Source organism: Salmo trutta, chromosome 21 (assembly GCF_901001165.1).
Source record: "Salmo trutta chromosome 21, fSalTru1.1, whole genome shotgun sequence".
Lineage (NCBI taxonomy): Eukaryota > Metazoa > Chordata > Actinopteri > Salmoniformes > Salmonidae > Salmo > Salmo trutta.
The window spans coordinates 39,258,253-39,285,873 of NC_042977.1; the positions used below are offsets into that span (position 1 = coordinate 39,258,253).

The 27,621-nt window shown below is 43.3% G+C and overlaps 2 protein-coding genes across 2 annotated transcripts in view; both read left to right on the forward strand.

The window, feature by feature from the left end:
• LOC115157402 (protein unc-13 homolog A) overlaps positions 1–27,621 on the forward strand; it is a 54,261-nt gene that overhangs the window by 14,152 nt on the left and 12,488 nt on the right. The window contains exons 2-8 of the mRNA XM_029705615.1: positions 2,196–2,225; positions 2,886–2,985; positions 9,234–9,351; positions 9,674–9,797; positions 16,430–16,500; positions 21,500–21,566; positions 23,880–23,909. Coding sequence (XP_029561475.1) covers positions 2,196–2,225; positions 2,886–2,985; positions 9,234–9,351; positions 9,674–9,797; positions 16,430–16,500; positions 21,500–21,566; positions 23,880–23,909 — 540 coding nt within the window. The remainder of the gene's footprint in view (positions 1–2,195; positions 2,226–2,885; positions 2,986–9,233; positions 9,352–9,673; positions 9,798–16,429; positions 16,501–21,499; positions 21,567–23,879; positions 23,910–27,621) is intronic.
• LOC115156454 (protein unc-13 homolog A) overlaps positions 668–27,621 on the forward strand; it is a gene marked incomplete in the record, with an annotated part of 64,152 nt that continues 37,198 nt past the window's right edge. Inside the window, 6 exon segments of the mRNA XM_029703876.1 lie at positions 668–723; positions 852–883; positions 2,196–2,225; positions 2,886–2,985; positions 9,234–9,351; positions 9,674–9,797. Coding sequence (XP_029559736.1) covers positions 668–723; positions 852–883; positions 2,196–2,225; positions 2,886–2,985; positions 9,234–9,351; positions 9,674–9,797 — 460 coding nt within the window.

Here is a 27,621-nt window from a genome sequence, read left to right on the forward strand (position 1 = left end):
CAGATTAACAAATAAAGAACTCACTTTGGTCCAAGAGACAACAGGACCGTGGTAGCCTAATCAGCTAATGTCCTCAGATGATGGCAGCCATCATGGCCAGCCACAGACCTTTTGGGGTGCATGTGCTCAAACAAAATAAAGTGCGGCCAACATTTTTTGGGGCCACAACCGTAGTCACAGATTCGTTGACAAATTATGACTTTTATTATTTAGATGAATAGTGGCCAATTAAATGACACAAAAAAATAACATTTAGTCTCAAATGTGTAAGTCTTAGTCACTTTACTAATAGCAATAACAATAACAAAATAATAATAAAATATTATAAAACTCTGATGAGTAAAATATTTTGCACAACTATTTTGAATTGGAATAAACGCTGTACTATTTAACAATTAACCAACACAATGAAAACAGAAGATTGGGAGAAATACTGTAACCTATCATCCCTATATCCAACCCAACTCCATTTGTTTCCGCTATGTATCCTACCTGGCTGAAACTGTGATCTAGTGGAGGAAGTATTGAGGAGCATCAAATCAAATGTATTCGTCACATACACAGTTTACAGCCGGAATGTGCGAGCTCCCTCAGCAATGCAGTACATTAATCAATAAAAACAACTATAATGACCCCTCTGTGGAAAGATGAGACTCTCGCGACCACGATGGTGTTCTCCGTTCTTCTCTACGACTCCCACAAGCGTCTTGGGACTCGTCTGAAGTCGGTACAGCCAATTTGCCAACTTCTGTTTATAGTGTCCGAACATGTTTGGGCTACACACTCATATGGCCCCTCTGTGGAATGGTGAGACTCTCACAAACACCTATATTTAGGTTGTTTTTCTCTAGGACGCCAACAGGCTCACAAGACTCGTCTGAAGGTCTCCCGGTACCAGTTGAAAAAAATGATGGAAGTACAGTATATATGGAGACGGTTTAGTCCCAAAAACAAGGGCTTAAATACATGAATACATCCTGATTTTTCTTATACCTCTCAGATATAGGACAGACACTTTGAAACAATCTTCCTTTACATTTTTTGGGGGGGACTATCTGTTGTTCAATGTTAAAGCCAATTTATGCTTTATCCGAAAATGTGGTCGGAGGCGCCATATTGATGGCGTGACACAATTGCAGAGCCTCCGGAGGCATGCAGAGTCCAAATTGAGCTCCGTATCGCATCACCGTGCATCTTTCAAATTTTGTAACAATGCGGAGGGCTCTGTCTAGTTCCACATTAACATGATTGGTTGACGGTAGGTGACGACGGGAGGTCCTGTATAAACACAAATTCACTTCCTTGACAACTTCCTTCACAATAGTTCTGCGCTGCCCCGTGAAGAGCAAGCGGTATGAATGCCCTGACTTCTGCAGAGGCCGTATCACCATAAATGCTGCATGGCCAATGCAGACCACGGATTGGCCACGCAGCACCTTTTATTCAATGTGTTTGTATGGGCTAATAGCAGTAAGGTCCATAAAAATGTAACACATTTTTTAATATATATTTTTTTATACTTCTAAACCAAATAGCAACATGATTCTTGGTATGACGTTCTTAAAACAATTCCATATAGCTTAGTAGAACAAGTTTTCACAGGTACAGGAAATCGCGTGGAATTATACCACCATCCAACTTTCCAGAGATCCAGAGAAATGATCCAACATGAGAACTGCCCACAAAACAGGGTTGTCACTAGTTACCTGTGGTTCCGTGTGGCTCAGTTGGTAGAGCATGGTGTTTGCAACGCCAGGGTTGTGGGTTCGATTCCCACGGGGAACCAGTAAGGGGGGAAAAAAAAGAAAACGTATGAAATGTATGCATTCACTGCTGTAAGTCGCTCTGGATAAGAGCATCTGCTAAATGACTAAAATATAAAAAAAAATGTAATGTAAATGTACCACAGCCACAATGTCATAAACCGTTCCTATTTCTACAATGTATCTTCTTAAAATGTGATTTTAAACCTAGCCCTAACCTTAGACACACTGCTAATCTTATGCCTAACCTTAAATCATTTTTTATAGACAGTTTTTACTTTGCGGTTGTGGTAACTAGTGACAACCACAAAACAGCAAACTGGAACCCATTTTGGGGGTTAACAGCTCCAGCATGTTATGTTCTGTATGTAAGAGTTCTGTCGACAGATGGTGTTGCCCTGTGTGACTGTGTTCTTCTCTGTGTTTTCACAGTGAAGAAAGCCAAGCTGGATGGAGCCCAAGGTATGTGCTGCTGGGAACCTGGAAATAGAATATACAAAACAGGACTGGGTTGGGGAAAACTTGCTAGCTATGTTTTATAGGGACAGGAGTTTACCTGATCATGTGAGGCTGGTCAGGTCATGTGCTGAGGAAAAACTCCTGCCCTGGTCCTAGATCTGTGTTTCAGCCAACTTCTCTGACTAGAGTTCTTATATGGAGCATTTCTTTCCTCTCCTCTTCAGTTGTTTCTCTCTCTACCCCTCACAGATAAATTCAGTTCTTTCACTCTCTACCCCTCACAGATAAATTCAGTTCTTTCACTCTCTACCCCTCACAGATAAATTCAGTTCTTTCACTCTCTACCCCTCACAGATAAATTCAGTTCTTTCACTCTCTACCTCACAGATAAATTCAGTTCTTTCACTCTCTACCCCTCACAGAGTAATTCAGTTCTTTCACTCTCTACCCCTCACAGATAAATTCAGTTCTTTATCACTCTACTCCTCACAGAGTAATTCAGATATTTCTGACTCTACCCCTCACAGAGTAATTCAGATATTTCTGACTCTACCCCTCACAGAGTAATTCAGTACTTTCTCACTCTACCCCTCAAAGAGAAGTTCAGTTGTTTCTCTCTCTCCCTCACAGAGTAATTCAGGTCTTTCTCTCTCTCACTCACAGAGAAGTTCAACACGTATGTGACCCTGAAGGTGCAAAATGTGAAGAGCACAACCATCGCTGTCCGGGGAAGCCTGCCCAGCTGGGAGCAGGACTTCATGTTGTGAGTCCTCTCTCTTTCTAAGACACCATCTCCCTCTCTTCACCATTCTCTCCATCTCTATGTCCTTTTTTGTCACTCCTTCACGTCTCTGAATTCCTCTTATATTGACCTCCATCTTTCTTTATCCTCTTTATTGTTTAATGTCTTTCCATCGCTTTATCTCTACCTCCTTTTCCCTCCTGCTCCCTCATCCATTATTCCATCTCTTCTCCCTCGGTACCGCTGTCACTCACTCCTCCTCCCTCTCCACATGGGCTTCCTCCCAGTTCCTCTCTCTCTATCTCTCTCTCTCCTCCTTATCCTCTTCCTCCCAGTTCCTCTCTCTCTATCTCTCTCCTCCTTATCCTCTTCCTCCCAGCTCCTCTCTCTCTATCTCTCTCTCCTCCTTATCCTCCCAGTTCCTCTCTCTATCTCTCTCTCCTCCTTATCCTCCCAGTTCCTCTCTCTATCTCTCTCTCTCCTCCTTATCTTCTTCCTACCAGCTCCTCTCTCTCTCTCCTCCTTATCCTCTTCCTCCCAGCTCCTATCTTTCTCTCTCTCTCCTCCTTATCCTCTTCCTACCAGCTTCTCTCTCTCTCTCCTCCTTATTCTCTTCCTACCAGCTCCTCTCGCTCTCTCTCTCTCTCTCTCCTCTTTATCCTCTTCCTACCAGCTCCTCTCTCTCTCTCCTCATTATCCTCTTCCACCCTGCTCCTTTCTCTCTCCTCTCCTCCTTATTCTCTTTCTCCCAGCACCTCTCTCTCTCCTCCTTATCCTCTTCCTCCCAGCTCCTCTCTCTCGCTCTCTTTCTCCTCCTTATCCTCTTCTTCCCAGCTCCTCTCTCTCTCCTCCTTATCCTCTTCATCCCAGCTCCTCTCTCTCCTCCTTATCATCTTACTCCCAGCTATTTTCTCTCTCTCCTCTCTTCCTTATCCTCTTTCTACCAGCTCCTCTCTCTCTCCTCTCCTCCTTATCCTCTTCCTCCCCGTTGCTTTTTGATCTCTTACTTCCTCCCTTCTTCCTCCTCCTGTTTCTCCTCCTACTGTTTCCTTATCTTCCCTCATCTTTCTCTCCCTCCTCTTTCATTACATAACCATCTCCTACATTACATAACCATCTCCTACATTACATAACCATCTCCTACATTATATATACTCCTACATTACATAACCATCTGCTACATTACATAACCATCTCCTACGTTACATAACCATCTCCTACGTTACATAACCATCTCCTACGTTACATAACCATCTCCTACATTACATAACCATCTCCTACGTTACATAACCATCTGCTACATTACATATACTCCTACATTACATAACCATCTCCTACATTATATATACTCCTACATTACATAACAATCTCCTACATTACATAACCATCTCCTACGTTACATAACCATCTCCTACATTACATAACCATCTCCAATGTTACATAACCATCTCCTACATTACATAACCATCCCCTACATTACATAACCATCTCCTACGTAACATAACCATCTCCTACATTACATAACCATCTCCTACGTTACATAACCATCTGCTACATTACATATACTCCTACATTACATAACCATCTCCTACATTACATAACCATCTCCTACATTACATAACCATCTCCTACATTACATAACCATCCCTACATTACATAACCATCTCCTACGTTACATAACCATCTCCTACATTACATATACTCCTACATTACATAACCATCTCCTACATTACATAACCATCTCCTACATTACATAACCATCTCCTACGTTACATAACCATCTCCTACGTTACATAACCATCTCCTACGTTACATAACCATCTCCTACATTACATAACCATCCCCTACATTACATAACCATCCCCTACATTACATAACCATCTCCTACATTACATAACCATCTCCTACGTTACATAACCATCTCCTACGTTACATAACCATCTCCTACATTACATAACCATCTCCTACGTTACATAACCATCTCCTACATTACATAACCATCCCCTACATTACATAACCATCTCCAATGTTACATAACCATCTCCTACATTACATAACCATCTCCTATATTACATAACCATCTCCTACATTACATAACCATCTGCTACATTACATAACCATCTCCTACGTTACATAACCATCTCCTACATTACATAACCATCTCCTACATTACATAACCATCCCTACATTACATATACTCCTACATTACATAACCATCTCCTACATTACATAACCATCTCCTACGTTACATAACCATCTCCTACGTTACATAACCATCTCCTACGTTACATAACCATCTCCTACGTTACATAACCATCTCCTACGTTACATAACCATCTCCTACATTACATAACCATCTCCTACGTTACATAACCATCTCCTAGCTGACTTACTATCAGTCAGTGTGCTAGTCAGCGAATGTGGATGTGGATGCTGAGTAGTGTGGTAGCCAGTGAGTGTATACTAGTTTGACTGGTGAGTAGTGTGGTAGTCAGTGAGTGTATACTAGTTTGACTGGTGAGTAGTGTGGTAGCCAGTGAGTGTATACTAGTTTGACTGGTGAGTAGTGTGGTAGCCAGTGAGTGTATACTAGTTTGACTGGTGAGTAGTGTGGTAGCCAGTGAGTGTATACTAGTTTGACTGGTGAGTAGTGTGGTAGCCAGTGAGTGTATACTAGTTTGACTGGTGAGTAGTGTGGTAGCCAGTGAGTGTATACTAGTTTGACTGGTGAGTAGTGTGGTAGCCAGTGAGTGTATACTAGTTTGACTGGTGAGTAGTGTGGTAGCCAGTGAGTGTATACTAGTTTGACTGGTGAGTAGTGTGGTAGTCAGTGAGTGTATACTAGTTTGACTGGTGAGTAGTGTGGTAGCCAGTGAGTGTATACTAGTTTGACTGGTGAGTAGTGTGGTAGCCAGTGAGTGTATACTAGTTTGACTGGTGAGTAGTGTGGTAGCCAGTGAGTGTATACTAGTTTGACTGGTGAGTAGTGTGGTAGCCAGTGAGTGTATACTAGTTTGACTGGTGAGTAGTGTGGTAGCCAGTGAGTGTATACTAGTTTGACTGGTGAGTAGTGTGGTAGCCAGTGAGTGTATACTAGTTTGACTGGTGAGTAGTGAAGTAGTCAGTGAGTGTATACTAGTTTGACTGGTGAGTAGTGAGGTAGCCAGTGAGTGTATACTAGTTTGACTGGTGAGTAGTGTGGTAGCCAGTGAGTGTATACTCACTGGATCAAATCTCCGAGCTGACAAGGTAAAAATCTGTCATTCTGCCCCTGAACAAGTCAGTTAACCCACTCTTCTTAGGCCGTCATTGAAAATCAGAATTTGTTCTTAACTGACTTGCATAGTTAAATAAAGGTAAAATAAATAAATAAAAACTAGTGGGTTATGAAACATGCAGCAGTAGGCAGGCTGGTTGACTGCAGAGTAGTGTCCTGTGGGCTGCTGGTGTGATGGTGTGAGGTGTTTGGCATTGTAACAGTGTTGAACCACAGAAGGCCTTAGCTATGACTCAGATCCCTCTGTAATGGCTTCCAGTCTCCTCCCTTAAACTCAGATCCCTCTGTAATGGCTTCCAGTCTCCTCCCTTAAACTCAGATCCCTCTGTAATGGCTTCCAGTCTCCTCCCTTAAACTCAGATCCCTCTGTAATGGCTTCCAGTCTCCTCCCTTAAACTCAGATCCCTCTGTAATGGCTTCCAGTCTCCTCCCACAGTTATGGGCACTAATCAAAATGGCACTTTTCTTAAAAAGAGTCACTACTCAGACAGGAAATCTTGCCTCCATCTTTTTAAAATAAAGGTAGACTCAGCGATATGACATAGATGCAGAAAATAAATAGCATAGTGGGTCACCCCAAAAATATTTACAATTGAAGTCGGAGGTTTACACACACTTCGGTTGGAGTCATTAAAACTCGTTTTGCAACAACTCCACAAATTTCTTGTTAACAAACTATAATTTTGGCAAGTCAGTTAGGACATCTACTTTGTGCATGACACAAGTCATTTTTCCAACAATTGTTTACAGACAGATTAATTGGAGCTCAATTGGAGGTGTACCTTGGATGTATTTCAAGGCCTACCTTCAAACTCAGTGCCTCTTTGCTTGACATCATGGGTAAATCAAATGAAATCAGCCAAGACCTCAGGAAAAAAATTGTAGACATCCACAAGTCTGGTTCATCCTTGGGAGCAATTTCCAAATGCCTGAATGTACCACGTTCATCTGTACAAACAATAGTACGCAAGTATAAACACCATGGGACGACGCAGCCGTCATACTGCTCAGGAAGGAGACGCGTTCTGTCTCCTAGAGGTGAACGTACTTTGGTGCGAAAAATGCAAATCAATCCCAGAACAATAGCAAAGGACCTTGTGAAGATGCTGGAGGAAACAGGTACAAAAGTATCTATATCCACAGTAAAACAAGTCATATATCGACATAACCTGAAAGGCCGCTCAGCAAGGAAGAAGCCACTGCTCCAAAACTGCCATAAAAAAGCCAGACTACGGTTTGCAACTGCACATGGGGACAAAGATTGTACTTTTTGGAGAAATGTCCTCTGGTCTGATGAAACAAAAATAGGACTGTTTGGCCATTATGACCATCGTTATGTTTGGAGGAAAAAGGGGGAGGATTGCAAGCCGAAGAACACCATCCCAACCGTGAAGCATGGGGGTGGCAGCATCATGTTGTGGGGGTGCTTTGCTGCAGGAGGGGCTGGTGCACGTCACAAAATAGATGGCATCATCAGGCAGGAAAATTATGTGGATATATTGAAGCAACATCTCAAGACATCAGTCTGGAAGTTAAGCTTGGTCGCAAATAGGTCTTCCAAATGGACAATGACACCAAGCATATTTCCAAAGTTGTGGCCAAACGGCTTAAGGACAACAAAGTCAAGGTATTGGAGTGGCCATCACAAAGCCCTGACCTCAGTCCTATAGAAATTTTGTGGGCAGAACTGAAGAAGCGTGTGAGAGCAAGGAGGCCTACAAACCTGACTCAGTTACACCAGCTCTGTCAGGAAGAATGGGCCAAAATTCACCCAACTTATTGTGGGAAGCTTGTGGAAGGCTACCCAAAATGTTTGACCCAAGTTAAACAATTTAAAGGCAATGCTACCAAATACTTATTGAGTGTATGTAAACTTCTGACCCACTGGGAATGTGATGAAATAAAAGCTGAAATAAATCATTCTCTCTACTATTATTCTGACATTTCACATTCTTAAAATAAAGTGGTGATCCTAACTGACCTAAAACAGGGAATTTTTTACTGGGATTAAAGGACATTTAATCCTAGTACATTTAATCCTGACATTAAATCCTAGTAAAAATTCCCTGTTTTAGGCAATGCACTGGGATTGATTTGCACTGTATAGTTGATGAAACATTGAATTTGGCCTTACTGCTATTAGCCCATAGAAAGGTATTGAATTACAGCTTCATACATCGATAAACAGATATATTTTTGGGGGGGACTAAAGGAAGTGTGTTCCTAAGTGTCTGTCCTATATCTGAAAGGTATAAGAAGGATCAGGAAATAATTCCTTATTTATTTTTTATATGTATTTAACTCCTTATTTTAGGCTCTAAACTATCTCCATATATACTCCCATTCATTTTTTTAACTGGTACCCGGCTACCTTCAGACTAGTCTTGTGAGGCTTGTGGGCGTCTCCCCTCCCCCAATCCCCCAAATTCCCCCCCACCTTCCCCATCTCTCTCCTCCCCCATCTCTCTCTTCCCCTCTCTCCCCTCGCTCTCTACCTCTCCCCCGTCTCTCTGTTTAATAACTCCCTGTTGTCTTGTAAAGGCTGTTTGTTAGATTCCTCGCAGACTCTCTCTTATAGAGACATGTTTTCTATTTGTTACCGTCAGACCCAGAAGTAATTTGTGTGTGTGTGTGTCTGTATGTGTTAGAGAGAGAAAAAATATAATAATCCCAATCACACAGCACATTTGTATGTCCCACCCTGGGCTTTTCTCTGACTCTGGGTCGGCCTGTTTACTCTAGTTCCTCCTCCTCCTCCTCCTCCTCCTCCTCCCCTCCAACCCTCCCTCACTCCTTCCACTCAGTTTACTCCTGTCTTCCTGACACAAACTCCTCTGTGTATCTCTTTTCCCCATTCTATCTCCTGCTGTCTTTCCCCTATTGTATCTGTGCTGTCTTCTCTCTCTGTCTCTGACTCTCTCTCTCTCTGTGTCTCTCTCTTTCTCCCTCTCTTTGTCTCTCTCTCCGTCTCTCTCTGTCTCGGTCTCTCTAGTGAGATTAACAGGCTGGACCTGGGGCTGACGGTGGAGATGTGGAATAAAGGGTTAATATGGGACACCATGGTTGGCACGGTGTGGATCCCCCTGCACAGCATCCGCCAATCAAACGAGGTACACAACACCCCCAAAACTCATACTGGCATAGTACTACTTACTTCCTAAGCCGGGGCAAGGAACTCCTTGGGATAATAAATGATATCAGCCATGGAAGCTATGAGTGGAATGTAAAATCAGAATGACTCACTGAATGAGTCCCTGTTGAAAGATCCAGGGACAGACTGGTTGTCAGTTGCATGACAATGACTGTAAGAGACAGTAAGAACAGATCTGGGACCAGGCTAATGTTTTAGTATGCAGTGTTACAATGGGGTTCTAACTAACAAACTAACAATGATAATGTATCAGGTTCATGCGTTCTATTTCTATTGTGTAGGAGGGTCCTGGGAAGTGGCTAACCCTGGACTCCCAGGTTATCATGACGGACAACGATATCTGTGGAACCAAAGACCCCACTTTACACCAGGTGCTGCTGGACACACGCTTTGAACTGCCTCTGGGTGAGTGAGGGAGGGAACCAATGAAATAACTAACAAACTAATAAACAAAACAATTATTAACGGATGGATGAACAAACACAACTTAATGAATGAAATAATGACCCTAATTTATTCCCCCAAAACATCTTAAAATACAGTAGATATAATACAGAAGTTAAAATACAGTAGTTAAAATAGAGTAGTTAAAATAGAGTAGTTAAAATAAAGTTGATAAAATACAGTAGATATAATACAGTAGTTAAAATAGAGTAGTTAAAATACAGTTGATAAAATACAGTAGATAAAATACAGTAGATATAATACAGTAGTTAAAATAGAGTAGTTAAAATACAGTAGATAAAATACAGTAGATGTGCCTAATACGCTAGACTGTTACCATGGTTACCCCATGGATGTTCAGTCTGAAAGAAATCGCCCTAAAAAAGACGCAGGGGTCTCTACAAGCCAGAGTGTTGAATGAAATTATATTTAAAAACACTTTACTGTTTGTTCGTGTTGTTGGTACTTTTGACGGTAGGAGTTGGAGTTAAATTGTCCACTGGAAAATATTATTATTAACCAGAGTTGTTGTAGCACCGGTCTGTATACGGCTCTGTCGGCTTATATTTCCAGTTTGTATTTTCAATCTCCTGACCCATGGCTGTGATGGATAATATGTAAACAACTTAACTGAACATTGTCAACCGATGAACATTTCCTAGCAATCAGCTGGAAGTGCTTTCGTTTTACTGAAAATGAAAAGTCGGCAACTTTGTGTCTGTGGTTCGGCTACGGTCAGCCATTGTCTACATATTGTGCAAATGTTTACGTCGTGTGCAAATTGTGTTAGTATTGAAAATACAAAACGGAAATACAAACTGACAGAACCATATGCATACCAGCGTACTGAAAGAAGGGCTCATAATACTTCCCTGTGGATATTCTGTCTCAGATTACCTTCGACACGAGGACAAAATCAGCAGACAACAGGTCAAGTAAGTCAAAAGGAAGTTTCTTCAACATTCTGACTTGTATTGGGACTGTTCGGAAATGTCGAGCGTACATGTTAGAGACGAGAGTGTAAGTCTTCCACTCTCAGATTCTAAAAGGGGCAAACAGTAGATTAGAGGTCTCTAATCATACGTGTACGTGTCACTGTCCACACTCCACGTACACTGTCATGCCAGAGAAGCATCTTAATGTGAACATAATCACGCCTGAACCTACATTCTGATCTTTAGCTGAGGTATCCAGGGTCTTATATTCATTAGTGTTCAACGTAACAAAACATTTTGCAATGGAAAATGAAAACAAGTGTTTCTCATTGAACAAGACCTGGTAGTCCCTCCCGGTTTCGGCCCATTTGCTTCCGTTTCGTTGCTAGTGAATACAACGCTGTTTAATTACATTCCATGTGTCCCCATAGAAACACACTGATCTGTGTCACTAGGTTGGCTGCTTCTGTCCTTCCCTTTAGCTTCCTGTGTGAACGTAATCAGGATTCGTTCTGCTAGCATTGATTAGGAGTCATTTTACACTGCCTCTCATACCCTGGATACTGGTGATATGACTCTGTCTGTCTGTCTGACTGAGCAACAGTCAAGCCAATAGGTTATTTAAAGGTCTGGGGTTCTGGGTGAAAAGTCAATCTCACTGTGATTGGTGGTAATAGTTTGGGGGGAAATGGGTGCACTAGAGTAGCTTCTAACCAGCTAGTAGTATTTATACAGCGGGTGGGTCTAATCCTGAATGCTGATTGGTTAAAATCGGATTCCAGACGGTGCCTATTCCACAAGTTACCACCTGCTAAATCTATGAAGTTAAAATGCCTATTTACTCTGTTCCATCTGACTGCACAATCCACTGTCTCATCAACCCAGCCAGGCAATTTATAAACTTGATCTCCACTATAAAAAGCATTTAGAAATTCTAACTTTCTTTTGTTTTCAACAGCTGAGCTTCGTATAAACCTTGCTGTCTGTCTCTCTGCGACATTTGCAACATTGTTTCAATATCCAATCTCCTGCTGTCCCATAGTAATGAACGTGTCGAGAGTCGGGATGATACAGACAGGCAGGCAGCGTTTCTCAGTCAGTCGAAATCATGAATCAGCTGGCATAATTTTTAATGGATATATACCATTTAAAAAAACATTGAAAACAGGTCAAACGATTTGCTGATTTGCAGTCTCCAGCTTCAGGTTGGGGTGATTGTGTAGATGTGTTGTAGGCTAGCTCCTCTGAACAGCCGTGTCTTGATGAGAGCAGCAGGTAGCCTAGTGGTTAGAGTCCCCGAGCTGACAAGGTACAAAGCTGTCGTTCTGCCTGAACAAGGCAGTTAACCCACTGTTCCTAGGCCGTCATTGAAATTCATAATTTGTTCATAACTGAATTGCTAAGTTAAATAAAGGTAAAAAATAGCACTATTCGAGGCGAAATCGTGCCTTATTAGCTCATTGCAGCTACTTTGCTGTTATTCTGGCTGCACTTTTTGACGTGACTGTAAGTTAGCCGTAGTTGGCTAGCTATCAAGCAAGGGATTAGAACGTTGCCAGCCAGTATGTCCATGGAACATTTAGAACGAATGACTGGGTCGCGCCCGTAGATGCAGAACGAAAAGACTGAAAGACTGGACATTCTGCTTCCCTAGGCAAGACAAAAAACGTCCACCCTCTTATCCCCGCTAAACTATTTACAGCGGGGATCGGCAATAGGTTTGGCCTAAAAATTGGAGAAACAGAACATAATAGCAGCCCAATCTACATGCATATGCTACAAAATAAACACCTTTTTTGAACACATTTGGTTAGTAGGCTATATAATCAGTTCAATGTCAATAACACAGCCTAATATTTTACATCTGATTACATTGATAAAATCACCAATGTCTCTATTAAATTTGTTTATTATATTTCTGTGTGTATTATTTGGGGAAAAACATATTGCAATCAAAAGAAAATGTTTGGCTGAAAAAGTCTCAAAAGAAAGGTGGATAATGAAATAGAAGTTTCAGGGAAGAATGGACAGAGAAATGGACATTCTTACCATATTTCTCCAATGTCAAACCAGTGTCTTGTTTGCAACAGCTGTTTGCAAATAATAAAATCTTAGACATCCTTAGGAATCTATGCATGGCACTTTCAAAAGTTACCTTTCCACCCAGACAGAAGCTCTACCGAAGCAGAAAACTGTAAGCTTCAACTGCTGGCTACTCCTCCATTGCATAAACCAACAACAGAAGTGCTTCCGTAAAAGCTGCCTGGGTTTAAACAAACTTCTTCTCTTTTCAGAAAGTGATTGGCTCAATTAATAGGGACAGAATAGCAAAGTCAATTTGTTTGTCTCCTTGAAAATTCTAGGCTGCAGCTCAGCTTCAGAATGTCACAGAGAGGAATCAATACATCCCCCATACGCATCTGAGTCACGTCTTTCGTGTGCATTTTAAAACTTGTTTCTACCATAAGGCATCACGGAGTTAAGGATTGTTGTAGAACGCTTTATATAATCTGGATATTTTATGTATTTATTTCAAAATAGAATTGGCTATACTGACATCTATAGATAGCATAATTGTGTTTGTCAAACATGTAGGCCTACCACGTTTTTGAATAGGAAGAAATAGGCTCCAATTCTACATGTAATTCTATGAGTAGGCCCCATAAAACCTGCTGGTGCGTGCGTGCAGATATAGGAGGTCCCTTACCGGGATTTTTTTTTTTTTACTTTAACCTTTAACCTGGAGCAGTTTAAAATAAGCTTTCTGTCAATGACCCAGCCTTAACAAATTTGGTTTATTTACATATCAAATTTGATTGTCGAACATCAGTTTCAGCCTTTCTTCATTTCGTGGCCCGCCTAGACTGGCCTCTTTCCTCTGCTGTTGTGCTGCATTGCAGTCAGCGATGTTTTCTCTCCGTAGCTGTCCAGGGTCCTGAAATCAAATAATGAAAGCGAGAGAGAGATTAGGATGTAGTCTATTGAAGTCTAAAAATTACAGAGAAAACAGACGATAGATAATTGAGTAATCTTACAAATTACTCGGTGATAGAATTAATGCGAGTTTATGATCAACGCTTACCTTTTCAAAGACAAGTTGACTCGCATGGCCTTCCTGGCAGCAAAATCATGCACTGCCTCTTGGAGGTAGAGTTTATAACGCACGTGTTTCATAGCCTCCACCCGGCTCTCCCATCTCGTGCTGCTGAGGGATTTCACTGTGAGTCCATCTTTAACGTTCTCTTTCAGCACGTCCCAGCGGTGTGTAGATCCGGATACAAATGTATACATCTCTTGGATGGTGTTAAAAACTCAGCCGCCTTCAAGCAACACGATGCTGCGTCAGAGAGAACCAGGTTCAGCGAGTGCGTGCTGCTTGTCCGAGAAAAGGCCCTCGGATTGATATCCTGCAGCAGTACCACTGTCATCGGGGACGTGGAGCGACGAATCTGAGTCCGGGTCCCAAATAGTAGGGTCCCTGCTGGCATTGTTTGGAGGTGTGGCTAGGACTGGTGCGACCGACTGTTCTTGTCCACCCAGAGAGCTGTCATCATCGGTAGAAGTGAATGGCTCGGACTCTTCTGGTTCGCCCTCTTCGCTGCTAGAACCATTGAACGGGGGCTCGTCCGTCTCGCACGTTTTTAATTAAAATTAAAACATTATTTGAATATATTGGTAACCCGTTGTATAATAGTGATAATGCCCTCTAAGCCGTTGTCTCGGGCCTAACAACACCCGTGCCAATATATCCTCCAAACATCGGCTCTCGGGCGTTATCACTTATGTAAGCTATCCAAGTAAAAGGCCTGTTGGAAAGCTTAATGTTAATTGCTGTGGTGTGTGCGTGTGCATGTGAGAGGGTACATACCTAGATGTGTGTGTGCGTGTGCATGTGAGAGGGTACATACCTAGATGTGTGTGTGTGCATGTGAGAGGGTACATACCTAGATGTGTGTGTGTGCATGTGAGAGGGTACATACCTAGATGTGTGTGTGCGTGTGCATGTGAGAGGGTACATACCTAGATGTGTGTGTGCGTGTGAGAGGGTACATACCTAGATGTGTGTGTGTGCGTGTGAGAGGGTACATACCTAGATGTGTGTGTGCATGTGAGAGGGTACATACCTAGATGTGTGTGTGCATGTGCATGTGAGAGGGTACATACCTAGATGTGTGTGTGCGTGTGCATGTGAGAGGGTACATACCTAGATGTGTGTGTGAGAGGGTACATACCTAGATGTGTGTGTGTGTGAGAGGGTACATACCTAGATGTGTGTGTGTGCATGTGAGAGGGTACATACCTAGATGTGTGTGTGCGTGTGCATGTGAGAGGGTACATACCTAGATGTGTGTGTGTGCATGTGAGAGGGTACATACCTAGATGTGTGTGTGCGTGTGAGAGGGTACATACCTAGATGTGTGTGTGCGTGTGAGAGGGTACATACCTAGATGTGTGTGTGCGTGTGCATGTGAGAGGGTACATACCTAGATGTGGGTGTGCGTGTGCATGTGAGAGGGTACATACCTAGATGTGTGTGTGTGCATGTGAGAGGGTACATACCTAGATGTGTGTGTGTGTGCATGTGAGAGGGTACATACCTAGATGTGTGTGTGTGTGCATGTGAGAGGGTACATACCTAGATGTGTGTGTGAGAGGGTACATACCTAGATGTGTGTGTGTGTGCATGTGAGAGGGTACATACCTAGATGTGTGCGTGTGCATGTGAGAGGGTACATACCTAGATGTGTGTGTGTGCATGTGAGAGGGTACATACCTAGATGTGTGTGTGTGTGTGTGTGAGAGGGTACATACCTAGATGTGTGTGTGCGTGTGCATGTGAGAGGGTACATACCTAGATGTGTGTGTGCGTGTGCATGTGAGAGGGTACATACCTAGATGTGTGTGTGTGTGTGAGAGGGTACATACCTAGATGTGTGTGTGTGTGCATGTGAGAGGGTACATACCTAGATGTGTGCGTGTGCATGTGAGAGGGTACATACCTAGATGTGTGCATGTGAGAGGGTACATACCTAGATGTGTGCGTGTGCATGTGAGAGGGTACATACCTAGATGTGTGTGTGCGTGTGCATGTGAGAGGGTACATACCTAAATGTGTGTGTGTGAGAGGGTACATACCTAGATGTGTGTGTGTGAGAGGGTACATACCTAGATGTGTTTGTGAGAGGGTACATACCTAGATGGATGTGTGTGAGAGGGTACATACCTAGATGTGTGTGTGAGAGGGTACATACCTAGATGGATGTGTGTGAGAGGGTACATACCTAGATGGGTGTGTGCGGGTGAGAGGGTACATACCTAGATGTGTGTGTGAGAGGGTACATACCTAGATGTGTGTGTGTGTGTGTGTGTGTGTGTGTGTGTGTGTGTGTGTGTGTGTGTGTGTGTGTGTGTGTGTGTGTGTGTGTGAGAGGGTACATACCTAGATGTGTGTGTGAGAGGGTACATACCTAGATGTGTGTGTGTGTGTGTGTGTGTGTGTGTGTGTGTGTGTGTGTGTGTGTGTGTGTGTGTGTGTGTGTGTGAGAGAGGGTACATACCTAGATGTGTGTGTGTGTGTGTGTGTGTGTGTGTGTGTGTGTGAGAGGGTACATACCTAGATGTTTGTGTGCGGGTCAGCTGTGATGTTTTTGTTTTCAGATATCCCTGAGGAAGAGGCACGCTATTGGGCCAAAAAACTGGAGCAACTCAATGCCATGAGAGACCAGGATGTAAGCTGTTGTCCAACACATATACAGTTGAAGTTGGAAGTTTACATACACTTAGGTTGGAGTCATTAAAACTCTTTTTCAACAACTCCACAAATTTCTTGTTAACAAACTATAGTTTTGGCAAGTCGGTTAGGACATCTACTTTGTGCATGACACAAGTCATTTTTCCAACAATTGTTTACAGACAGATTATTTCACTTATAATTCACTGCATCACAATTCCAGTGGGTCAGAAGTTACATACACTAAATTGACTGTGCCTTTAAACATCTTGGAAAATTCCAGAAAATGATGTCATGGCTTTAGAAGCTTCTGATAGGCTAATTGACATCATTTGAGTCAATTGGAGGTGTACCTGTGGATGTATTTCAAGGCCTACCTTCAAACTCAGTGCCTCTTTGCTTGACATCATGGGAAAATCAAAAGAAATCAGCCAAGACCTCAGAAAAAAAATTGTAGACCTCTACAAGTCTGGTTCATCCTTGGGAGCATTTCCATATGTCTGAAGGTACCACGTTCATCTGTACAAGCAACAGTACGCAAGTATAAACACCATGGGACGACTCAGCCGTCATACCGCTCAGGAAGGAGACGCGTTCTGTCTCCTAGAGATGAACGTACTTTGGTGCGAAAAGTGCAAATCAATCCCAGAACAATAGCAAAGGACCTTGTGAAGATGCTGGAGGAAACAGGTACAAAAGTATCTATATCCACAGTAAACGAGTCCTATATCAACATAACCTGAAAGACCGCTCAGCAAGGAAGAAGCCACTGCTCCAAACCCGCCATAAAAAAGCCAGACTACGGTTTGCAACTGGACATGGGGACAAAGATCATACTTTTTGGAGAAATGTCCTCTGGTCTGATGAAACAAAAATAGAACTGTTTGGCCATAATGACCATCGTTATGTTTGGAGGAAAAAGGGGGAGGCTTGCAAGCCGAAGAACACCATCCCAACCGTGAAGGACGGGGGTGGCAGCATCATGTTGTGGGGGTGCTTTGCTGCAGGAAGGGCTGGTGCACTTCACAAAATAGATGGCTTCATGAGGAAGGAAAATTATGTGGATATATTGAAGCAACATCTCAAGACATCAGTCAGGAAGTTAAAGCTTGGTCGCAAATGGGTCTTCCAAATGGACAATGACCCCAAGCATACTTCCAAAGTTGTGGCAAAATGGCTACAATCCTATAGAAAATTTGGGCAGAACTGAAAAATCATGTGCGAGCAAGAAGGCCTACAAACCTGACTCAGTTACACCAGCTCTGTCAGGAGGAATGGGCAAAAAAATCACCCAACTTGTGGGAAGCTTGTGGAAGGCTACCTGAAACGTTTGACCCAAGTTAAACAATTTAAAGGCAATGCTACCAAATACTAATTGAGTGTATGTAAACTTCTGACCCACTGGGAATGTGATGAAAGAAATAAAAGCTGAAATAAATAATTCTCTCTACTATTATTCTGGCATTTCAAATTCTTAAAATAAAGTGGTGATCCTAACTGACCTAAGACAGGCAATTATTCCTAGGATTAAATGTCAGGAATTGTGAAAAACTGAGTTTAAATGTATTTGGCTGAGGTGTATGTAAACTTCCAACTTCAACTGTAATGGCTCACCCTCTATTACACAGTCAAATGAATTTGAATGATATACAGTGTGTTATATTTACTGCATATGCCATTATATACTGCTCAAAAAAATAAAGGGAACACTTAAACAACACATCCTAGATCTGAATGAAATAAATAATCTTATTAAATACTTTTTTCTTTACATAGTTGAATGTGCTGACAACAAAATCACACGAAAATAATCAATGGAAATCCAATTTATCAACCCATGGAGGTCTGGATTTGGAGTCACACTCAAAATTAAAGTGGAAAACCACACTACAGGCTGATCCAACTTTGATGTAATGTCCTTAAAACAAGTCAAAATGAGGCTCAGTAGTGTGTGTGGCCCCCACGTGCCTGTATGACCTCCCAACAACACCTGGGCATGCTCCTGATGAGGTGGCAGATGGTCTCCTGAGGGATCTCCTCCCAGACCTGGACTAAAGCATCCGCCAACTCCTGGACAGTCTGTGGTGCAACTTGGCGTTGGTGGATGGAGCGAGACATTATGTCACAGATGTGCTCAATTGGATTCAGGTCTGGGGAACGGGCGGGCCAGTCCATAGCATCAATGCCTTCCTCTTGCAGGAACTGCTGACACACTCCAGCCACATGAGGTCTAGCATTGTCTTGCATTAGGAGGAACCCAGGGCCAACCGCACCAGCATATGGTCTCACAAGGGGTCTGAGGATCTCATCTCGGTACCTAATGACAGTCAGGTTACCTCTGGCGAGCACATGGAGGGCTGTGCGGCCCCCCAAAGAAATGCCACCCCACACCATGACTGACCCACCGCCAAACCGGTCATGCTGGAGGATGTTGCAGGCAGCAGAACGTTCTCCACGGCGTCTCCAAACTCTGTCACGTCTGTCACATGTGCTCAGTGTGAACCTGCTTTCATCTGTAAAGAGCACAGGGCGCCAGTGGCGAATTTGCCAATCTTGGTGTTCTCTGGCAAATGCCAAACGTCCTGCACGGTGTTGGGCTGTAAGCACAACCCCCACCTGTGGACGTCGGGCCCTCATACCACCCCATGGAGTCTGTTTCTGACCGTTTGAGCAGACACATGCACATTTGTGGCCTGCTATAGGTCATTTTGCAGGGCTCTGGCAGTGCTTCTCCTGCTCCTCCTTGCACAAAGGCAGAGGTAGCGGTCCTGCTGCTGGGTTGTTGCCCTCCTACGGCCTCCTCCACGTCTCCTGATGTACTGGCCTGTCTCCTGGTAGCGCCTCCATGCTCTGGACACTACGCTGACAGACACAGCAAACCTTCTTGCCACAGCTCACATTGATGTGCCATCCTGGATGAGTTGCACTACCTGAGCCACTTGTGTGGGCTGTAGACTCCGTCTCATGCTACAATTAGAGTGAAAGCACCGCCAGCATTCAAAAGTGACCAAAACATCAGCCAGGAAGCATAGGAACTGAGAAGTGGTCTGTGGTTACCACCTGCAGAACCACTCCTTTACTGGGGGTGTCTTGCTAATTGCCTATAATTTCCACGTGTTGTCTATTCCATTTGCACAACAGCATGTGAAATTTATTGTCAATCAGTGTTGCTTCCTAAGTGGACAGTTTGATTTCACAGAAGTGTGATTGACTTGGAGTTACATTGTGTTGTTTAAGTGTTCCCTTTATTTTTTTGAGCAGTGTATATGCCATTAATTAGAGGCGTTTTATCCAAAGCGACTTACAGTCATGCATGCATATACACTGCTCAAAAAAATAAAGGGAACACTTAAACAACACAATGTAACTCCAAGTCAATCACACTTCTGTGAAATCAAACTGTCCACTTAGGAAGCAACACTGATTGACAATAAATGTCACATGCTGTTGTGCAAATGGAATAGACAACAGGTGGAAATTATAGGCAATTAGCAAGACACCCCCAATAAAGGAGTGTTTCTGCAGGTGGGGACCACAGATGCTATGCTTCCTGGCTGATGTTTTGGTCACTTTTGAATGCTGACGGTGCTTTCACTCTAGTGGTAGCATGAGACGGAGTCTACAACCCACACAAGTGGCTCAGGTAGTGCAGCTCATCCAGGATGGCACATCAATGCGAGCTGTGGCAAGAAGGTTTGCTGTGTCTGTCAGCGTAGTGTCCAGAGCATGGAGGCGCTACCAGGAGACAGGCCAGTACATCAGGAGACGTGGAGGAGGCCGTAGGAGGGCAACAACCCAGCAGCAGGACCGCTACCTCCGCCTTTGTGCAAGGAGGAGCAGGAGGAGCACTGCCAGAGCCCTGCAAAATGACCTCCAGCAGGCTACAAATGTGCATGTGTCTGCTCAAATGGTCAGAAACGGACTCCATGAGGGTGGTATGAGGGCCCGACGTCCACAGGTGGGGGTTGTGCTTACAGCCCAACACCGTGCAGGACGTTTGGCATTTGCCAGAGAACACCAAGATTGGCAAATTCGCCACTGGCGCCCTGTGCTCTTCACAGATGAAAGCAGGTTCACACTGAGCACGTGACAGACGTGACAGAGTCTGGAGACGCCATGGAGAACGTTCTGCTGCCTGCAACATCCTCCAGCATGACCGGTTTGGCGGTGGGTCAGTCATGGTGTGGGGTGGCATTTCTTTGGGGGGCCGCACAGCCCTCCATGTGCTCGCCAGAGGTAGCCTGACTGCCATTAAGTACCGAGATGAGATCCTCAGACCCCTTGTTAGACCATATGCTGGTGCGGTTGGCCCTGGGTTCCTCCTAATGCAAGACAATGCTAGACCTCATGTGGCTGGAGTGTGTCAGCAGTTCCTGCAAGAGGAAGGCATTGATGCTATGGACTGACCTGCCCGTTCCCCAGACCTGAATCCAATTGAGCGCATCTGGGACATCATGTCTCGCTCCATCCACCAACGCCACGTTGCACCACAGACTGTCCAGGAGTTGGCGGATGCTTTTGTCCAGGTCTGGGAGGAGATCCCTCAGGAGACCATCCGCCTCCTCATCAGGAGCATGCCCAGGCGTTGTAGGGAGGTCATACAGGCACGTGGAGGCCACACACACTACTGAGCCTCATTTTGACTTGTTTTAAGGACATTACATCAAAGTTGGATCAGCCTGTAGTGTGGTTTTCCACTTTAATTTTGAGTGTGACTCCAAATCCAGACCTCCATGGGTTGATAAATTGGATTTCCATTGATTATTTTTGTGTGATTTTGTTGTCAGCACATTCAACTATGTAAAGAAAAAAGTATTTAATAAGATTATTTCTTTCATTCAGATCTAGGATGTGTTGTTTAAGTGTTCCCTTTATTTTTTTGAGCAGTATATTTTCACGTATGGGTGGCCCCAGCAGGACCCAGGACCCATGACCTTTGACTTTGCAAGCTCCATGCTCTACCGACTGAGGAAAATATTATGTGTGATGTATTTCAGATAACTAACCAGGACTCGTACCAGGAAGACCCGGAGAGACCACTTCCTGTCCCAGGGACACAGTGCTGTGAGTTATCCACCAATCACTGGGCTTGTCTGATACAGGTGTTTGCGATTAACCAAAGAGCATCAACTCTTCGATATCGCCCTGTCAGTTCTGTGAGAGATATTTGTATTGCTCTAGTATGTGTGTGTGTGTGTGTGTGTGTGTGTGTGTGTGTGTGTGTGTGTGTGTGTGTGTGTGTGTGTGTGTGTGTGTGTGTGTGTGTGTGTGTGTGCGCGCACATGCACGTGCACATGTGTATTTGCATGTGTGTGTCTGGGTGTATCCACATTGATAAAATGAAACATCAATATGAGTATTAAATATATAGAAGCATCTCTACTGGATTAAGTATTTCTGGTGGTGTCCGTCAATGTTCCTGGTGGTGTCAGTCAGAGTGTTTCTGGTGGTGTCAGTCAGAGTGTTTCTGGGCGAGTCAGTCATTGTTTCTGGTCGTGTCAGTCATTGTTTCTGGTGGTGTCAGTCTGTGTTTCTGGTGGTGTCAGTCTATGTTTCTGGTGGTGTCAATCATTGTTTCTGGTGGTGTCAGTCATTGTTTCTGGTGGTGTCAGTCTGTGTTTCTGGTGGTGTCAATCATTGTTTCTAGTGGTGTCAGTCAGAGTGTTTCTGGTGGTGTCAGTCATTGTTTCTGGTGGTGTCAGTCATTGTTTCTGGTGGTGTCCGTCATTGTTTCTGGTGGTGTCAGTCATTGTTTCTGGTGGTGTCAGTCAATGTTTCTGGTGGTGTCAGTCTGTGTTTCTGGTGGTGTCAGTCAGAGTGTTTCTGGTGGTGTCAGTCATTGTTTCTGGTGGTGTTAGTCATTGTTTCTGGTGGTGTCAGTCATTGTTTCTGGTGGTGTCAGTCAATGTTTCTGGTGGTGTCAGTCTGTGTTTCTGGTGGTGTCAGTCAGAGTGTTTCTGGTGGTGTCAGTCATTGTTTCTGGTGGTGTTAGTCATTGTTTCTGGTGGTGTCAGTCATTGTTTCTGGTGGTGTCAGTCAATGTTTCTGGTGGTGTCAGTCTGTGTTTCTGGTGGTGTCAGTCAGAGTGTTTCTGGTGGTGTCAGTCATTGTTTCTGGTGGTGTCAGTCTGTGTTTCTGGTGGTGTCAGTCATTGTTTCTGGTGGTGTCAGTCTGTGTTTCTCGTGGTGTCAGTCATTGTTTCTGGTGGTGTCAGTCTGTGTTTCTGGTGGTGTCAGTCAGAGTGTTTCTGGTGGTGTCAGTCAATGTTTCTGGTGGTGTCAGTCATTGTTTCTGGTGGTGTCAGTCATTGTTTCTGGTGGTGTCAGTCATTGTTTCTGGTGGTGTCAGTCTGTGTTTCTGGTGGTGTCAGTCTGTGTTTCTGGTGGTGTCAGTCATTGTTTCTGGTGGTGTCAGTCAGAGTGTTTCTGGTGGTGTCAGTCTGTGTTTCTGGTGGTGTCAGTCATTGTTTCTGGTGGTGTCAGTCATTGTTTCTAGTGGTGTCAGTCTGTGTTTCTGGTGGTGTTAGTCAGAGTGTTTCTGGTGGTGTCAGTGATTGTTTCTGGTGGTGTCAGTCTGTGTTTCTGGTGGTGTCAGTCAGAGTGTTTCTGGTGGTGTCAGTCATTGTTTCTGGTGGTGTCAGTCATTGTTTCTGGTGGTGTCAGTCTGTGTTTCTGGTGGTGTTAGTCAGAGTGTTTCTGGTGGTGTCAGTCATTGTTTCTGGTGGTGTCAGTCATTGTTTCTGGTGGTGTCAGTCTGTGTTTCTGGTGGTGTCAGTCAGAGTGTTTCTGGTGGTGTCAGTCTGTGTTTCTGGTGGAGTCAGTCATTGTTTCTGGTGGTGTCAGTCATTGTTTCTGGTGGTGTCAGTCATTGTTTCTGGTGGTGTCAGTCTGTGTTTCTGGTGGTGTCAGTCAGTGTTTCTGGTGGTGTCAGTCAGTGTTTCCGTTGGTGTCAATCAGAATGCTTCTGATGGTGTCAGTCAGAGTGTTTGTCTACTTACTGACACCATGAAGGGGAGGGGAGGAGGAGGGGATGAGTGGAGCGAGACGGACGAGGACTCTAGCTGTCTGACAGCCAGCCCCCACTGGGTCTTCCTTCACACACACATGCATGCGCACACAAACACACACACTCAGACAAACAGAGACCTCAGCAAACTAGCCTCCTTGTTGGCATGAAAACATTTCCTACCAATAACAATGCATGGCAGTCTGTACCTAAAAGCACCCTTACTTTAGCACAGCATACTATGCAGTAAGACACACATTCCATGAGTGCAAACAGTTCAATTAAAGTGTTCTAAAACCCATGAAATTAATTAGATATTGTCATATTCAGCATGTTTCATAATTCATCTTAAAACATTCTGTTTCTTTGTAGGTAACTGGAGTCTGTGGGGAGACCAACAAAGTGAGTTACCTTTAATGCACCCTCTGTTAATATTCGTAGCTCTCTCTCTGCCTCTCTTTCTCTCTCTCTTTCTCTTTATTCCTCTCTCGTTCTCTCTTTTTTCTCTCTTTCTTTCTTTCTTTCTTTCTTTCTTTCTCTCTCGCTCTTTCTTTATTTCTCTTTAAATTAATTGAAATAAAATGTAAGAGGCTTTATTGGCATGGGGAACATATGTTTACTTTGCCAAAGCAAGTGGAATAGATAATAAACAAAAGTGAAAAAATAAAATAAAAATGTACAGTAAAAATTAAGCTCACAAAAGATCAAATAGTTAAAGAACAAAATGGAAAATAAATGAACATAAATATAGGTTGTATTAACAATGGTGTTTGTTCTTCACTGGTTGACCTTTTCTTGTGGCAACAGGTCACACATCTTGCTGCTGTGATGGCACACTGGTATTTCACCCAGTAGATATGGGAGTTGATCAACGTTAGATTTGTTTTGGAATTCTTTGTGGGTCTGTGACATCTGAGGAAATGTGTCTCTAATATGGTCATACATTTGGCAGAAGGTTAGGAAGTGCAGCTCAGTTTGTGGGCAGTGTGCACATAGCCTGTCTTTTCTTGAGAACCAGATCAGCCTTTCTCAATAGCAAGGCTGTGCTCACTGAGTCTGTACATTGTCAAAGCTTTCCTTAATTTTGGGTCAGTCACAGTGGTCAGGTATTCTGTCATTGTGTACTCTCTGTTTTGGGCCAAATTGCATTCTAGTTTTTTTGTTAATTACTTGACACATTGGAAAGAATTATCTTTTTGTATTCTCGTGATTGGGTCTAATTGTCTTGCTGTCCTGGGGCTCTGTGCGGTCTATTTGTGTTTGTGAACAGAGCCCCAGGACCAGCAGGTTCATCTCTCTGTAGGTGAGGGCTTTATTATGGAAGGTTTGGGAATCGCTTCCTTTTCGGTGGGAGTAGAATTTAACCTCTTTTTTCTGGACTTTGATAATTAGCGGGTATCAGCCTAATTCTGCTCTACATGCTTTATTTGGTGTTTTACGTTGTACACAGGATATTTTTGCAGAATTCTGCATGCAGAATCTCAATTTGGTGTTTGTCCCATTTTGTCAATTCTTGGTTGGTAAGCAGACCCCAGACCTCACAACTATAAAGGGCAAATCTTTATAGCAATGGGTTCTATAACTGATTCAAGTATTTTTTGCCAGATCCTAAATCTATGTCAAATTTTATGTTCCTTTTGATGGCATAGAAGGCCCTTCTTGCCTTGTCTCTCAGATCGTCCACAGCTTTGTGGAAGTTACCTGTGGCGCTGATGTTTAGGCCGAGGTATGTATCGTTTTTTTGTGTGCTCTAGGGCAACGGTGTCTAGATGGAATTTGTACTTGTGGTCCTGGCAACTGGACCTTTTTTGGAACACCATTATTTTTGTCTTACTGAGATTTGCTGTAAGGGCCCACATCTGACAGAATCTGTGCAGAATATCTAGGTTCTGCTGTAGGCCCTCCTTGGTTGGTGACAGAAGCACCAGATCATCAGCAAACAGTAGACATTTGACTTCAGATTCTAGTAGGGTGAGGTCGGTGCTGGAGACTGTTCTAGTGCCCTCACCAATTCATTGATAAGCTGCATCCCTGTCTCACCCTACGGACCTGTGGAAAGAAATGTGTGTGTTTTTTTGCCAATTTTAATCACACACTTGTTGTTTGTGTACATGGATTTGATAATGTTGTATGTTTTACCCCCAACACCACTTTCCATCAATTTGTATAACAGGCCCTAATGCCAAATTGAGTCAAAATCTTTTTTGAAATCAACAAAGCATGAGAAGATTTTGCTTTGCTTTGTTTTGTTTTGTTTGTTTGTCAATTAGGGTGTGCAGGGTTAAAATATGTGGTCTATTGTAGGGTAATTTGTTAAAAAACCAATTTGACATTTGCTCTGTACATTGTTTTCACTGAGGAAATGTACAAGTCTGCTGTTAATGATAATGCAGAGGGTTTTCCCAAGGTTGCTGTTGACGCATATCCCACGGTAGTTATTGGAGTCAAATTTGTCTCCACTTTTGTGGATTGGGGTGATCAGTCCTTGGTTCCAAATATTGGGGAAGATGCCAGAGCTGAGAATGATGTTAAAGAGTTTAAGTATAGCCAATTGGACTTTGTGGTCTGTATATTTTATCATCAACACCACAGGCCTTTTCGGTTAGAGGGTTTGTATTTTGTCCTGTAGTTCATTCAATGTAATTGGAGAATCCAGTGGGTTCTGGAAGCCTTTAATAGTTGATTCTAAGATTTGTATTTGATCTTGTATATGTTTTTACTGTTTGTTCTTTGTTATAGAGCCAAGAAGATTGGAGAAGTGGTTTATCCATACATCTCCGTTTTGGATAGATAACTCTTCATGTTGTTGTTTGTTTAGTGTTTTCCTATTTTCCCAGAAGTGGTTAGAGTCTATGGATTCTTCAATTACATTGAGCTGATTTCTAACGTGCTGTTCCTTCTTTTTCCTTAGTGTATTTCTGTATTGTTTTAGTGATTCACCATAGTGAAGGCACAGACTCAGGTTTTCTGGGTCTCTATGTTTTTGGTTGGACAGGTTTCTCAATTTCTTTCTTAGGTATTTGCACTCTTCATCAAACCATTTGTCATTGTTGTTAATTTTCTTAGGTTGTCTGCTTGACATTTTTTGATTTGATAGGGAAGCTGAGAGGTCAAATATAATGTTTAGGTTTTCTACTGCAAAGTTTACACCTTCACTATTATAGTGAAACATTTTGTCCAGGATGTTGTCTAAAAGTGATTGAATTTGTTGTTGCTTAATTGTTTTTTGGTAGGTTTCCACACTACTTTCCTTCCATCTATAGAATTTATTAATATTATTCAGTTCCTTTGGCTTTGATGCCTCATGGTTGAGTATTGCTCTGTTCAAGTAGACTGTGATCTTGTTGTGATCTGATAGGGGTGTCAGTGGGCTGACTGTGAGCGCTCAGGGACTCTGGGTTGAGGTCAGTGATAAAGTAGTCTACAGTACTACTGCCAAGAGATGAGCTATAGGTGTACCTACCGTAGGAATCCCCTCGAAGCCTACCATTGACTATCAACATATCCAGCGTGTGACAGAGCTGCAGGAGTTTTGACCCGTTTTTGTTGGTTTTGTTGTCGTAGTTGTGTCTAGGGGGGCATACGAGGGAGGAAATGCTGTCACCTCCAGGTAGGTGTTTGTCCCTCTGTCTGCTGAGGGTGTCCGGTTCTTGTCCAGTTCTTGTCTTTCTCTCTCTGTATCTCTCTCTCTCTGTATCTCTGTATCTCTCTCTCTCTCTCTCTCTCTCTCTCTGTCTATCTATCTCTCTGTCTCTCTCTCTGTCTATCTATCTCTTTCTCCCTCTCTCTCTCTTTCTTTCTTTTTCTTTCTCTTCCTCTCTCTTCTCAATCTCTCTCTCTCTTCTTCTTTGTGATTAGCTGATGGTCTTATACAAGCATGGCTTCTCGATCAGACTCATCACTGCAGTGTTGCTAATCCACCTCCATTCACTTACTGTATAGTAGCCTAGGAAGGGAGGAGGGGAGGGAGAGGGAGTGGGAGGGGGAGAGGGAGGGAGAGAGAGACATGGGATTATGAAGAGATGGTGTATATATATATATAATAACATATTGCAAAACTCCTCCAAAATAACCTCCAACCCACTGGCTTGTGTGGGAAGGGTTAAGATGCCTG